A 14,935-nucleotide genomic window follows, 5' to 3' on the forward strand; every position below is an offset into this window, starting at 1 on the left:
TCTTCCCGCCTAAATCCCAAGAGGATTCTGTTCTCGAATACGGCAGCTGTCGAGCCGAGGCGAGATATTTTGGCCTTCAAGTGGTTTCTTGTTCGCGGCCAAAGCAGGCTCCCTTGACCGAAGCCAGAAGGAAGAGGGGGCAAGGGGCAAGGGGACGGGCCAGCCAAAGGTCAGTAGTGTGTTGGTGGTGTTGTTAGTGGTGTTAGTGGTGTTGGTGGTGTTGGTGTTGTGTTGGTGTAGCATTGGTCCAATATCAACACACTATTGGTGCATGTCGTAGTGACAGTAATGTGCCTGGTATCCGGTCGCCTGACTTGAACAGCAGGAAAATTAGGATGTTCACACCACACAGGCTATACCGTAGCATCCCCAGCTGCCTTGCTTCAACCTCGTATTCCCAATCTCTAGCAATGAAGCACATTATCTCTGTCTCCCTGTGTCCCTATTTTTTGCGGGCCAATCAGCGGACTGGCATGCGGGAATACGGGATCTGACGCATCGGAAGATTCTGACATGGCAAACGAGGAGTAGGAAGAAAAAAAAAGGATTAAAATAATGATAAAAAGTTTGCATTTACTGCGCTATAGGCAGGGCCGCAACGAGAAGCGAACATGTAAGAACTAGAAAGTTTTCGGGCAAGCTCACGTTGCATTAGAAATAGGGTGCAGCTTAGGGTCTAGTTGCATGATGGGAATGAAGACACTGACTGCTAATAACACCACTAGCCACTAGTATACGAGGACGAGGATAAAGTACAGAGAGCAGGCCCGGCGTAGCCCTCGAGATGCTGCGCTTGCTCGCTCTTTTACAAACTTGTCTTACTTCTAAAAATATGTTTTTGCCCTCAGGCAAATACAAGCACAGCTAGCAACTTTACAAGCGCTTATCGCAAATGTAACCTTGAAGAGTTTGCAGACGGCGCAGAGACAGAGCAGAAACGCAATAAACCCTCATAACAAACCCTACACTAGCATCTATGCCCTAACCCTACCACGCTTGTAGTTGGCATCACGTGAACGGATGGCTAGCATAACCCTAGTGACCACCAGCAAGCCCTAGAGGACCCTAACAAACCCTATAGACCATACTCCGCTACCCCAACCCGGTGCTTAGTCATGGGATAGGGGCTTCCTTCAGCCCGAAATTTGTGCTCTTGGAGCTCAGGCGCAAGTCATCTGACCTGACCCCCAGTGACAAATAGACAAGTTGGAGACGCTGGGAATCAGTGCTTGTCTTTCTTTGTTACTGCACAAGGCAGCGCTACTGTGGGCTTCTGTGCTGTACACGCATGCTTGCTTCTGATGGAATCAAAGCTGCCAAATGTTAGCTTTGCATACATACATGCTATGCGCTCACTCACAACGTAGCTCACATGAAACTTCATCCTCATTATGTATGAGAACTCACCCCAATTCTCAGCCCATTTCATACGGCCATGAGTTGAGCGGGGTTTTTTCTTCCCATTCCTTGCATCTCTGCATCGCTTGATTTATTGTTTCATTTTTACCTTCCCCAGCCCTTCTCCTACCTTTTGGCTTCTCTCGCATGGAGTTTTATCTCGTCTCGTCTCACCACTAATACTCAAAGCCAGCCGGCCCTTTGTTGAACTAGAAGCTTTAAGGCTTACCCGACTCATTAGTGAGAGATAAAAAAAAGTTAAGGCTAGATTAGACCAGAGCGCCGGGACGCAACACACACACACACACACACACACACACACACACACACACACACACGCACACATAAAACATACAGCATACGGAACACGGAACACGGAACACGGAACACGGAACGCAAAACACAGAACTCAGAACGCAGAACACAGAATACGGAAGATAGAACATAAGAACAAGTGCAAGAACAAGAACAAGAACAAGAGCTACACCACTCCGCTAGTCAGCAGCCTCGCTCCCTTGTTGTGCATTTCCCTTTTCTTCGCCATACCCTGCAGCCACAATCCACTATTCTGCCTCCCAACCTTCCTCCCCCATCGTCATGGCTGGCTTCCAGTTCATAGTTACAGACAATCGCGGCCAGACGCGCCGCGATGACCGCCGCACTATCCGCAGCCAATGCATGAAGGGCAAGAATAAGAAGCACAAACCCCATGATGCCTCTGATTCTGCTTTGGGAGGAGTCGACCTCGAGGCTGTAGCTGGAGCCCAGATCCAGGCCCCTGAAAACCCTGCTATCGCTCCCCAGCCCAAACCCAAGTCCCGCTGCAAGCCCAAGCTGAGGGCACGGACCGGCCGTCGCCGCGTTGTGTCCCGTAAGATATCTCCAATACCAGCATCTGCTGCACTCTCAACTTCCTCTGTCTCTGCTTCTGCCTCCACCTCCGCCTCCGCCTCTGCCTCCGTCACTCAGCCCTCCCACTCTAGTCCATCGTCCGTCATCTTCTACGCTTCATCCCCCTCACGATCACGTGCCTTTTCTCCGCGTAGCTTCTCCCCACGTCGCTCGCCGTCGCGCTCGTTTCTCTCACGCGGCTCTTTCTCTCGTAATCTGCCTTACCGGTACTCGCCTTTCAACGGCCTGCCGCCCGTCAACGCCACCTCGCCCACAGATACTGACTCTTCGGCTGGCTCCGACACGGCTCTTGCTATCCGCACTCGCACGGCCCTGTCCCCCAGCAGTCCTACTAGCCTGACAGATCGCGAATACACGGCCTATTGGGCCCACTCGCCACAGCTTGAGGCTGCTGTCATTGCAGCTGTCTCAGCACAAGCCCCTAAGGGCGCCCTGGGCCAGGATGTGCAGCTAGCCCAGTTTGCCGACATGTTAGATGCAGCAGGCCACGAGACGATCCACACATGTAAGTCATGGTCTCTCCTTGTCACACGTTGTCACACTACCTATGTGTCTGTATCTTGCCGTGGTCTTACTCCGTGCTAACTCAACTCCCCTAGTCTTCTCTGTTGCTCATCAAATTGTCTACCCTGCCAGCATTTTTGTCGACTTTTCCCCTAGTAATAACGTCTGGTTTAGCTGGCTTTTCGAGGATGCTGCCTACCTCCACGCCTCGCTTGCCCTTATGATTGGCGTCCGCAATGTGCTCAACGGCCGCCCACATGGCCGAAATGTTGTCACACATGTGACCAAGTCTCTACGGGCCCTGCATGCCCGTATCGCTCACGATAGCGCCACTGGAGACAGCCTGTCGACTAGCAACTCTTCGGTGGCCGTGGTGCTGTCTTTGATTGTGGTAGCCGACATGTTGCAGGACGACCAAAGCGCAAAATCACATTTTGACGGGCTTCGGCGCATGGTCAGCCTGCGTGGCGGGCTGGACGACTTCTTGGAAAATGCCAAGATGCATATTAAGATTAGCCGGTGGGTGCTGCCCGCTTGATTGTAAGCTCTACACATTAACCTAAACATACCGGCTAACCCATCCCTCCCCCTCTCTAGATTTGACCTCAACTTTGCTCTCGACCACGGCTCTCGCTCACAGTTTACGTCAAACCCTGTCTCATTCGCCAGCATGACCCCCCGTCCGCTTCTCCCCTCGTCGCCTCTTATATTCAACCCGTCGCCGCTTTTCCCTACTAGTGATCGACCCCCTTCGGCTTCCATCGGCATAACTGATGGCCGCCTGACTACTGTCTTCGAGGACATGTTCCTGTTATCTACGCGCGTTAATCTTGTGCATGACTCACTTGCGCCCAAGCTCACAGATGGCGAGTTCCAGCAGTATCTTAGCTCCGTGCAGTACCGCTTGCTGCAGCTTGACAGCAACACGCTTTGCACGCATGACGAGTGCCTTCGCCTGTGTCTGCTTGCTGTACTGGCCACCACCTACCCGCTACCCAATACGCGGCTGCGCTATCCGTATCTTGCACGCAATCTACGCATTACACTCGACGCTATTTTGCCCGTTTCAGCATCGCCTGAGGCTATGGCCGCAGAACTGCGTGCTGATGTTGACCGCCGTGAGCTCCTACTTTGGGCGCTACTGATTGGTGCGTTGGCAGTATTTGACGTGGATGGTCGCACATGGATGCATGCACTATGGCGCAGCCTCGAACCTCCCCGGGAGTGGGACCGGATGCGTTTTATCCTCGAGCGTTTTGTGTGGTTCCGCCCGCTCCATGATGACGTGGGCCGTAAGTGTTTTGACGGTCTATGGGCGGCTTCTGATGCTCTGGATAGCTTCAGTTATACTTACCAGTACTACGACGACATTCGGCCGAGCATTGAGACAGACGGCTATGAGGTGGTGGGCTGATTGCGTCATCAGGGTCAGCCAGTGTTAGTGTCAGCCAGCGTCATTTTGTATTGCAACCATTTAGTGGGGATACTGGCTGGTGCAGTGGGTACCCGCAACTCAACCCCACTTGAGGGTTAGTCTGTCTTGCCTTCTCTCCTTCTCTTTCTCTTGGCCTCGGTCTCAGTATCAGCCTCAGTTCCGTCCCGCTGTCTCTTCTCCCGAGGTACAGGAGCCGCTCTACAATGTCAAGTCCAGCTGATCTTGCCTCTCTTCCCGGTCTGACGCCGCCACCGGCCGGCCGCACAGAGCTGTTCAAATCTGTGTTGCCAACAATCCTCTCGAGCATCGGTGCTGTAGCTTCTATATTAGCCAATGCGCACCATGTTGCTCTTGCTGGCGGCACTAACACGTTTGGCGATGACCAGCTCAATGTCGATGTTGCAGCAGAGAAGGCAATTCGCTCGGCACTTGCCGCTTGCCGGTCCGTGGTGACGGTGTCGAGCGAAGAAGACCCAGTTGAACGTGCTCAGACGCCCTTTCCGGCGGATGCTCCGGCAGACGAGCAGTACACTATCGCCTTTGACCCACTCGATGGCTCATCCATTATTGCACCCAACTGGACTGTGGGTGCTATCTTTGGCATCTGGGATGGCGCGACTGCTGTGGGTGTCGATCCGTCGACTAGGCAAATTGCTTCCGTCCTCGGCGTGTTTGGCCCCCGCACCACTGCCGTAGTCGCCGTGCGCATTCCTGGACTTGCGCCCATCTGCTTTGACGTAGGCTTGACAGGTATCTCGTCGACTCTCTCATGCCCGCCGGTCATCGAGCTGCTCCGGCCATCTATCACGCTGCTGTCCCCTCCTTTCAAGACGCGCTACTTTTCGCCGGCTAATCTGCGTTGTGCTGCCGAGTCGCCAGCCTATGCAGCCCTCATCAACCACTACATCTCGTCGGCCTACACACTACGCTATGCTGGCGGTCTGGTTCCTGACGTGGTTCATATTCTTGTCAAGGGACACGGCGTGTATATCAACCCTGTGACACCTGGTACAAAGGCGAAGCTGCGGGCTCTGTACGAGCTGTTCCCTATGGCGTTGATACTTGAGTGTGCGGGTGGAAAGGCCGTGGATGCCAAGACTGGCCGTCGCATTCTTGAAACCCCAGCTGTTGGATGTGGCGACAAAGGCTCATTTCTATTTGGGACTGCTGAAGAGGTGGATTTTGCAGTTGCTAAGCTATTAGAGTAGAGACATGGAAAGGGGGAGGGGAGAGGGCTATGCAATGTATGAGGATATGAAGATATGGCGTGTATATATAACGGGGAAATTTACAAAGGCCAATTTATTATATATATATATATGTAGCAACGGCAACACACATCACGCATCACACGTAACCTCGACATTCTTAGTCTGGCGTGGGTTAATAACCCTACAGAATAGTGACGTAAACTAACTAGTGTATCTTGGCCATAGGGGTAGTACATCATGCGTGTGTAGGGATACTAGTGTCTGGCCTTTTGAATAACCTAGCCATCGTGTCCCAATCTGCGACACTTTTTGTCTCGCCTTTTTTTCTTTTCTTTTTATCAACTACCTTACCGCTGCTGCCTTGCTCTTTAGTTGTCTTGCTCTTCTATTCTGTCCATCTGTTGACAATTAATGTCTAGCCATCTAGCAGACAGTCTCCTATGCACAGCACAACTATCCCGCCATTATAATTCGTAGTTATTACAACGTCTAGCCGGCCACCCCGCTACGCCTTGTAGGCTCCCAGATCTCTTCCTAATGGCTTTGATCCCTAGCGATGGCATCTGATGTAGATCCGGTTGATCAGGAGCCCCGAGAGACCCATGATGTGGCTACTAAGCGACTGTTTATACCGAAAGATGGCGACTTAATGCAGCCTAGGTAAGCTCTAACTCTCCCTTGAGACCCACGCAACACCTTCTCTCTAACAAGCCAGCAACCAACATCAGCCGCTGGTGGTTTGCCTCCTCGGCCTTCCCCATGATCGCTGGCACTCTCGGGCCTGTGGCTTCTGCCTTTTCCATTCTCGCCCTCTCTAGGCCGTGGCGCCAGCACCGGCCTCCTGGGACTTCCATTGATGGGGCGCCGTTCATTGGAGATCCTGTGTGGCTGATAGCTATCAATGCTGTCCAGCTGAGCATGGCGCTGACATCTAATGTCTTTCTCTTGCTAAACATGGCACGTCGTGTGCGCTTTGTGGTGGCACAACCGGTGACAATTGTTGGGTGGTTCGCTTCATCATTTTGCCTAGTTGGCCTGAGTGCCACGGCGAGCGGGCCGCTTCTGGATGCAACGGATTATCCTGCCGATGAAATCATGTGGAGCCAAGCCTTCTACTACGGCATCTTCGCTGCGGTGCTTTATTTCTTGGTGGCGGCATTGATGTGCATCACGGTGCATGGGGCGGCTACAAATCACTACCCAAAGGACTTCAATCTCACTGCAAGCCAGCGCACCCTGATGCTACAGTCGATTCTGATCTTATTATACCTTCTTTTAGGCGCCCTAATGTTTAGTCAGTTCGAGGATTGGTCTTACCTTGACGGTGTCTATTGGGCTACCGTAACATTGTTCACTATCGGCTTTGGCGATTTCATCCCGACACGCAGCGTGGCGCGGGGACTGCTGATTCCTTATGCACTTGTCGGTATTATCAGTCTGGGTCTGGTCATCGGCAGTATCCGTAGTCTAGTGCTGGAGCGAGGCCAGAGCCGAATTGATTCCCGAGCGCTTGAGAAGAAGCGCCGCCGCATGCTGCAGACACTTATCAAAAATGGACAGGATGAGATTCTCAAGCCTATTACTGAGTCTGAGCTAGGGCTATATCCCACCGATAGCCCTGCAACGACAAATGCGGAGCCAGTACCAGCAAAACAGACGCCTGCCGCAGGGCATGTGCTGTCTACTGCGCCCATTACCGAGTTGCAGCGCCGCAAAGCTGAGTTTGACCTCATGCGCTCGATTCAAGAACAGGCCTCAGCACAGCACAGGTGGATGGGTATGGCAACCTCGTTCTCACTATGGCTGATCCTATGGCTCGTTGGAGCCAAGATTTTCCAAGAAACCGAGCATGCCTCTCAGAACTGGACATACTTTGACGGCTTCTATTTCACCTTCGTCACGCTAACTACCATCGGCTACGGCGACCGCACGCCCAAGTCCAACGCAGGCAAGGCCTTTTTTGTGTTCTGGTGTCTGATGGCCCTCCCCACGATGACCATCATGATTTCCAACGCCAGCGACACTGTCGTCCGTGTTGTGCGTGATGTGACTATCAGCGTTGGCAATATTACTATTCTTCCCGGAGAGCGTAGCTTTCGTGCTGAGATCAAGTGGTTTGTCAGCCGTGCTACTTTTGGCGCTTTGTGGAGCGATTGCTACGATCAGACATACCTTTACGACCAGGACTGCGACAACAGCCCTATCGGAGGTTACACTGATTGCAAGCTTCCCGTACCACCCCACAGGACTCTAGACGCCGAACACGCCATTCTACAGCAGGCTACAAGTGACTCGGGCGCCCAAACACATGCGCATCTTCGGCCACGAAGTGTAGTTGCTGCTAGTATGCGCAACTCGTTCTCAACTCTGCGACACCCTACCACCCCGCTCCCGCGCGGCAAATACTTGCACTTTATCCTGTCATCGGAGATTGCCAGCGTTGCCCAACACATACAGGCCAAGCGCGAAAAGCACTACACATACGAAGAGTGGACTTGGTACCTGAAGCTACTAGGCGAAGATGAAAGCGACCCACGCACGCACGCCGTCGCTCGCAAAAATGCACCGGTCATCAAAGAAGCTCTAGGTGGCAACCAGGCTGTGAAGAAAGAGCACGATGGCCACGGGCACGGCTCTTCATCCGGCCGGCGACGGCGGCGCAGACACAGAAAGCGCCGCAATGACGACGATATGCCGCCCGAAGACTGGTCAGGCTGGAGCTGGATCGGTATTAATAGCCCACTGCTATCAAACAAGAGTGAGAGTCAGTGGATCCTAGAAAATCTGACTGAGCGGCTGCGGCGGGAGCTCTACCAGGAACTAGTCCAGAGAGAGGAATAAAGCCAATTAATTAGTCGGTTAGCTTCTTGGCTTGGCTAGTCATAGAACTGGCAGTTGTCGTAAGCTTCATGCCGATATCACCATGTAAGATGTGAGGGGGAAGGGCAAAAAGCAATTGCAATTTTGTGTATTTTTTTGGTGATTATGTCGTCCGAGTGTTTGCTTCTCTCTTAGCCTCCCTAGTGAACTGTTTAGCTTGGGGTCTTCTCTACCAATTTTCTGTGCCTACTCTCTTATTCTCTTCATCACTTCTACATGCTCGCCTATTTCTCACCTCAGTTACAGCCAAACTTTCAAGGCAATTCGGTCTGTGCGAGGCCAGTCGTAGTATTACTTGGTACCAGTAAATCTCCGACGTTTCCTAATACGGACGGATGTTCCCCAGTCGCAGGCCCGAAGTAAGCTCGCCTTATCTCTTCCTTTATATTCTCTCATCCTCTCCTAGGCCAATTGCACTTCTTTTTGTTTCGAAATCTTCCGTTTCTGCTACCACTTTGTTTGTACTTTCCTTCATACGCTGTGAACTGCAATCTACCCTCGTCAACAAAGATCTATCTAGTCTCCATTCCTATTCAAGTTATAAACAAAATGCCTACTATCCACGTCTCCCACACCGTCCCCGTCAACCCCCCCGGTGTTTCACCGGTTCTGAGCCACGAACAGATCTGGAAGGCCATGAGCATCAAGGTGACATCCCCCTCGCTCTTTGTCCCCGCCATCACTAAATGCGTCGTGCACTCCTCCGAGCCAGGCCTAGTCCGGCGCACAGTAACGCTCAAGACGGACCACGGCGAAAGCGAAATAGACGAAGATTGTCGCCTTTTTGAGCCGACCAAGATAGTCTTTTCACGCCCAGACGGATCGTCGGTGATAAACCTACTAAGTCCCGGTTCGGACGGACAACTTTACATGGTCTACATTTTCGAGCTGCTCGAGACAGCAACAGAGGGCACTGCAGAGTTTGAAACAAAGCGAGCCATGCATCAAAAAGTAAGTCAATGCCAGGGCAAGGCGAAGAAGCGGAGATGACCCCAGAGTATAACACCAAATAGCAGAGGAAAATTAAAAAGGGGAGAATACGAGGAAGAGATAGAGGAAAACTCAGCAAGTTAAAATCATTCTACTAACGCTTCATTCTACGCTTCTCTTTTCAGCTCGCTCAGCTCGCTGTCGAAAAAAGCGTACAGGGCGCGCGCGACCTTGTCATCAAGGGCAACCTCGACAGTGCTTTCTCTTGAGAAACGCGGAGGCGGCGAAGGCGAAGTCTGAGCAACAAACATGTTTTGCATGAGAAAAAGAACGGATACTATAAGCCGGTGCTAAGATAGGGTGATGTTGCAATGTGGTGGGTAGAAGGAAAAGGAAGAAACATTGTTGCTGCTGTTCCTAGTTGTGGATGTTGCTTGTATTGAGAGACCAGAGGCAGACAAAAATACAGAAAAAGTAAAAAAAATAAAAATAAAAAAAAGGGAAAAAAGGGAAAAAAACTAAGAAGGGGCAAAGAACATTTGCGATCGGCACCCGATGCTTCTATCATGCCATTCTAAATATTGAAACACTTTACACATATAGCACTATTCTTACAAACCTCCTTCACCCATTATGTTACCTCTTTTTTTTCCTCTCACTGAGAACAACAAGCCTAGCATCATCTTGGTCTTGCTCTGTCCTGCCTGGCCTGTCACAGCCCTTGTTCTTGTTGTCCAGATCTAGGATCTATGATGCAGCCCTTGGCAAGACGTGCCTGGGCGACGACGATCTTACCCAACTCGAGGCATTTTCTTGCGTATCTATTCACCACACCATAGCACAGAAAGTTTCTAAAAAAAATAAAAAATAAAACAGAAGAGAAATACGGCAATAGGACTGAATTGGCGATCGGCCCAGCAGTCAAGCAGATCAACTCTACATTCGAACTATCATCTATAACGAAGGGCGGCACACAAACAAACCCCGTTGCCGGTAGACCAGCGGGGGAGAAGACAAGGGCTAGGGAAGAGCTTCATCTTCATGCAGTGGCGCCTTCCATCTTCAACTTGGTGAAACACTTCAACACAGAAGAGAAAAAAAGGTTTACTAGTGCAACCAGCTCACAACACCGCTGCTATCCTCTGGCCGCTAGTAGAAACGACAGTAATAACACAGCACTGACTTCCTCACAACTATGCCGTCGTAGAAAGGCAGTCCGTTTACTTCTATATTATATTAAAATCCTAGATAGGCAGTTGCTCCTACATTGGCAATTTAAAGCGGCAACTACCAAGCCAGTTGCTCCTACATTGGCAATTTAAAGCGGCAACTACCAAGCCAGTTCTTCCACAAACTCGAGACTCGGAGTGTTCTCAAGACTCGAGATCCTTTGGTCGGGATCCTAGCGATTGTTGAGATCCTTTTCTCGACTTAAAAACCACACGTTAGGGTTAGACAACACAGGGTTGAAGCATCCCCCTTCCAAAAAGTTCTTTACCCTTATTTTCTCCGTGTTTTATCCTCTTCTTTTTTTTCCCCGAGCCTGTCTTGTTCCTTGATTTCTGTAACTTAAAGACCCTTGCTATTATATTTTATTGACTCCTTTTCGATATTTGCTGGGTCTTGCTTGCTGCCAGTTGGAAGGGGGAGGGCCTGAGCCAAGGCATGATACTAAAAAAAGATAACCTTTTTGTTCTTTCTGTTGCGGGAGAGCGGACATACAGACGAGTTGAGAAGTTGATTGTCAGAAGAGTGTCTTGGAATACGTATAAGAGAAAAGTGGCTTGACGGGAGGAGAGAGAGACAAGGATGAAGGGGCTCTTTTCCATGTTATTTTACCTGAATTTGCTTGAACTCACGCCTACTTTTGACTTGCCGTTGTCTCCCCACCACCCCCCTAGCACAGAGAATGCTTGCTTCAATATACCTAGTCAGGATGGTCATTCTTATTTAGGCCACTTTTTCCTACAAAGTTCTTTTGTTGACGTTATAAATTCTATGCTTGAATGGACCCTGGTTCAAGTGTTTGAACAACAATAAGAATAGTAACAACAACAGGCTAACTCCATTTTGCTCTCCAGACTTGTTCTCGCTATCCTCCTCCCCCTCCTTCTGCTTCTTCCTTTTCTTTCCCCTTACTCCTAACTCTTTCCCGCCGCTTCTTTCTCGCCTTTCTCACTTTTCGATTCTGTCTGTAATAGAATTACACAATTACTTCCTCCTCACCACTAAGCAGCCTACAATCTCTCACTATGTCAGAAGCAAGAGCTCCTAAGCCTCCGTTGCTCAAGCCTCGTTTCTATCTCCATGTCGATTTCGGCATTGATTGGATCCAAAAAGAGGCGGCCACCACCGCCTCTTCAAGCTCAAGCCATCAATATGAGCCCAGCCAACCGCCGTCCAAATCGAAGGCCCACTCCTTTTTCACATCACGAGCCCGCAAAAATCGCAAGCCCGAGCTCCTTCAACGCCGGACTCGTTCTCTGGACGAAATGTATCCTGACCCGCCAGGCCAGCCGGCATCATTAGACCTGAGCACGAACGCCCAACCAGCCATTTTTCCTTATCCTGTTCTACCACTGACGCCTGGTGACTTGAATGCTCGGGATCCTCTAACGGGCTACTATGCCCCGGATGAGTCTGCCACGTCAGGGGGGCTCGTCGAGCCCATGGGCTCGCAACAGTGGGAGGAAGGGTTGAATGCCCAGTATTACCAGCCGCAGCATCAGCAGCAACAACCCCAGCACCAACAGCGCTCTGCCTCCTCCTCTAGATCTCCTCGCCACTTGCCTGCCACTTCCCGAGACTACTCCCGCATCGACTCCGTTGCCGACCTTTGCTACCCGTCTAATCTTGTGCCAGGGAACCAGCCTCAAAACATTCACCTGACCCCAGACCCTTTTCAAGAGCTCTTTCTTTCCTCAGCCCTGCCTCCTTCCCCACTAGGACTGATGGCTGAAGGCCGCCAGAAGTCACCAAGCCATCTCCTCCCAGCCCAAAGACCGCCACCTCCCATGGACAAGAAACTGCCAGCACTACCGCCAATCAAGAGCCACGGCCACAATGACAGCCGGGGCAACGACCATAGTTGCCATGAACGCTATATCAGCGCCTTAATATCGCCTCTCTCGGAGTACATACCTAGCCCGATATCGCCCTGTGGCTCTGGATGTGCTGGATCCCGCCTGGGCTCGGCCTGCTCGTCGCCTGCAATTTCGCCACTGATGCAGCCGGCCATGCTGGCTCATGGCAACGACAACACGGGGTCTCTTCCGTCTTTGGCGCCTTCTATTCCTCCTATTTCTACTATGCCTACTGCATCTGTGACAGATTATCTCTCCTTCAAACCCGGCGCGCAGCCACATTTGCAAATCCGCCCAGTTCGATCAAATACGTACCCCGAAGACAAAAGCCTTACTGCCATGGCCGCTCTCGATGAGCAGCAAAGCCCGACGATGCCAGTGGCGTCCAATGCAGCTGAGATGATGGCACTGAGCTCGGCCATGATGACGGTTGACAGCGGCTTTGAGGACAAGCGATGGAACTGGAGTGCGGGCCCATGAGAGAGAGGCCGAGGGCTGTTACATGGACCTCGATATGCAGGGCTACTGTGTTATATCGTGGCTCTTGTAGTACTGTGTGCTCTCACTGCGCCTACATCTCTCACGCGGCTCTTGTGATGCGCATGCTGCCGCCCTGATGCTCCCCACCCCTATCCCTATGTCCACTTTATCTGTGCACACTTTCTATTCTGCCGTTTTCATTTTTCACGATACCCTTTCCCGTAATCTATTCCCGACTCCTGCCTGTTCTGCTTCTAGCGTCTTTTTGCTTTTGTTTTCTTTTGTCATCTGCCGTTTCTTCATGTGTCTCTATTTACTTTCTTTTCACAGCTTTTGCAAAGCTGTCTGGCCTCTTGTACATAAAACTTTTCTATTGTCTTCATTAAGACTCGGTACAATACAACGTGCGTAATTCCGTGTGTTTTTTTTTCCCTTGTTGTCTCCTTTGCCTTCTCGTATTGGGGGCCCTTGTTTGCAGGTCTGTGTTGTTTCTTTTCTTAGACATGATGAAATCCAACCCAACTTTAAAGAAATTGGCCATGTAGGTACTTGATAGGGCAACTGATGTGTTGGGATGTTATTATTGGGAACAAGACAGGAACAAGGATGCTATGGATGGGGGATAGGCATGGTAGGGGTTGTGCCTGTGGCCTGCCTTGTGTAAGTCGAGAGGGGTAAAGAGGAACAACGGCTGGGATCTGAGCTTAACCAAACAACTTTGCTGCGCAAAACATAAATACTAACTGACGTTGCAGTAAAACACTCTCCCCATGTTCGTGGGCAAGATTAGTGCTGCTGGGCTTGCTGGGCTAGATTAAGCACCGCCATATTAATAAGCCATGGGGTGCTTGGTGCCTGCCGTGCCCACACTTTGCGCGTTTCCAAAAAGCCGGGGAGCCAAGGCCCAATAGGGACATAGGTCCGTGAGGATTATGTTACTGTTGATAGCTAGTAGAAAACGTCGTGTGTCTCTTGGCCATCTTTGGGTGGGGGCGGCTACTCGCTTTCAGATAGCTATTCCCCTTCTGAGGAATGTGGGAGTAAGCATCATGAAACGCTTCATTTATCATTATTAATACGACTGAGGAACGCTTGACTAGGAACGGGAAGACGGCTAGGAACGGGAAAACTTCCTGTACACACTGTGGCGATAAAATGTATTAAATAGGCCAACTAACCGATGTTTGTGTAGAGACAGGAAAGGGTCTGTGGCTGGCATGGATGGCTGCATTGGTGGCTCAGAGATTTTTCAGAGCGATTCTTGATCAAGAGAGAGTTCTCAAGCTAGGGAGACTATATGGAGGACCACGATTCAGCGGCTTTCCGAGGCAAAGTTCAGGCAAACCATGCGGACTAGAACAAGCTTTCCCTTTCCTGAATAGTACCAAGAAGCTCTACGCGGAACACTCGAGGTTCTTGATGGCCCGGCGTTACTTTTCAACCAAGTACTGGGCTTAACTTGGCCATCATATTGGTCCTTCAAAGGCAACAATACCTTTTTCAGAATAATGATACAAGAAGCGCACCAACAATATAGAGACATCTTTGTATATCCTGTAACTGGACTGGCTTAATAAATGCTACTATCTGTTGTATCGGAGCTTACGCTTTCTATTTCCGCATATTATCTCCGACCTTCTGAAGTGGAAGCCCTCATAATTACTGGTCCACTGACCCCTCCCCCACCACTTTGACACATGTCTGGATTATCCTCGTGCAGGCTTTTCTTGGCAGGTCTGCTATCATCCTCACCTCTATTCTCCTGTAGGGTCCTGTTGAGGTAGTTATTCATATTGCCATTAAATTTGTGGTTGCTTGCATCGCCGCTGCTATCTCCATTTTGGTGCCCCAGGTTGTCATTACTGTTCTCGAGTAGGAGAAGGGTTAAAAATGTCTACTAGATGACGACGAATCAACATAGTTTGTCTAGATTTGGCACCATGGCATATTTCTTTTGCGCACGCCTTTGTGCCAGGTCCGTCCTTAGATATCGCTGTCTCCATAATCCGCATCCTCAACTGGCTTGCTTGTGCCCAACACTACAAGCATTTGAGAAATAGCATGGAGCCCTGTGTTCAGCGGCTGTCCTATAGAGATGCGGC

General features: G+C 50.7%; 5 protein-coding genes across 5 annotated transcripts; all 5 read left to right on the top strand.

Annotated features, from left to right (window-relative positions):
- Positions 1–1,995: 1,995 nt before the first annotated feature.
- On the top strand, positions 1,996–4,228 carry HOO65_060656 (uncharacterized protein; the record flags this gene model as incomplete). Its single annotated transcript, XM_071003731.1, has 3 exons — positions 1,996–2,815; positions 2,910–3,333; positions 3,412–4,228. The coding sequence occupies 3 exons, from the start codon at positions 1,996–1,998 to the stop codon at positions 4,226–4,228; spliced, it is 2,061 nt and encodes a 686-aa protein (XP_070858006.1).
- A 224-nt stretch (positions 4,229–4,452) lies between these two features.
- On the top strand, positions 4,453–5,457 carry HOO65_060657 (uncharacterized protein; the record flags this gene model as incomplete). Its single annotated transcript, XM_071001189.1, has 1 exon — positions 4,453–5,457. One exon carries the CDS (start codon positions 4,453–4,455, stop codon positions 5,455–5,457), a length of 1,005 nt encoding a protein of 334 aa, XP_070858007.1.
- A 762-nt stretch (positions 5,458–6,219) lies between these two features.
- Positions 6,220–8,301, top strand: HOO65_060658 (Outward-rectifier potassium channel TOK1; the record flags this gene model as incomplete). Its single annotated transcript, XM_071001190.1, has 1 exon — positions 6,220–8,301. One exon carries the CDS (start codon positions 6,220–6,222, stop codon positions 8,299–8,301), a length of 2,082 nt encoding a protein of 693 aa, XP_070858008.1.
- A 588-nt stretch (positions 8,302–8,889) lies between these two features.
- Positions 8,890–9,539, top strand: HOO65_060659 (uncharacterized protein; the record flags this gene model as incomplete). The annotated part of the gene is made up of 2 exons (XM_071004070.1): positions 8,890–9,291; positions 9,456–9,539. The coding sequence occupies 2 exons, from the start codon at positions 8,890–8,892 to the stop codon at positions 9,537–9,539; spliced, it is 486 nt and encodes a 161-aa protein (XP_070858009.1).
- A 1,983-nt stretch (positions 9,540–11,522) lies between these two features.
- Positions 11,523–12,833, top strand: HOO65_060660 (uncharacterized protein; the record flags this gene model as incomplete). The annotated part of the gene is made up of 1 exon (XM_071001191.1): positions 11,523–12,833. The coding sequence occupies one exon, from the start codon at positions 11,523–11,525 to the stop codon at positions 12,831–12,833; it is 1,311 nt and encodes a 436-aa protein (XP_070858010.1).
- Positions 12,834–14,935: the final 2,102 nt, after the last annotated feature.

This window comes from Ceratocystis lukuohia (assembly GCF_044167205.1).
Source record: "Ceratocystis lukuohia strain C4212 chromosome Unknown Supercontig6_pilon, whole genome shotgun sequence".
NCBI classification, from domain to species: domain Eukaryota; kingdom Fungi; phylum Ascomycota; class Sordariomycetes; order Microascales; family Ceratocystidaceae; genus Ceratocystis; species Ceratocystis lukuohia.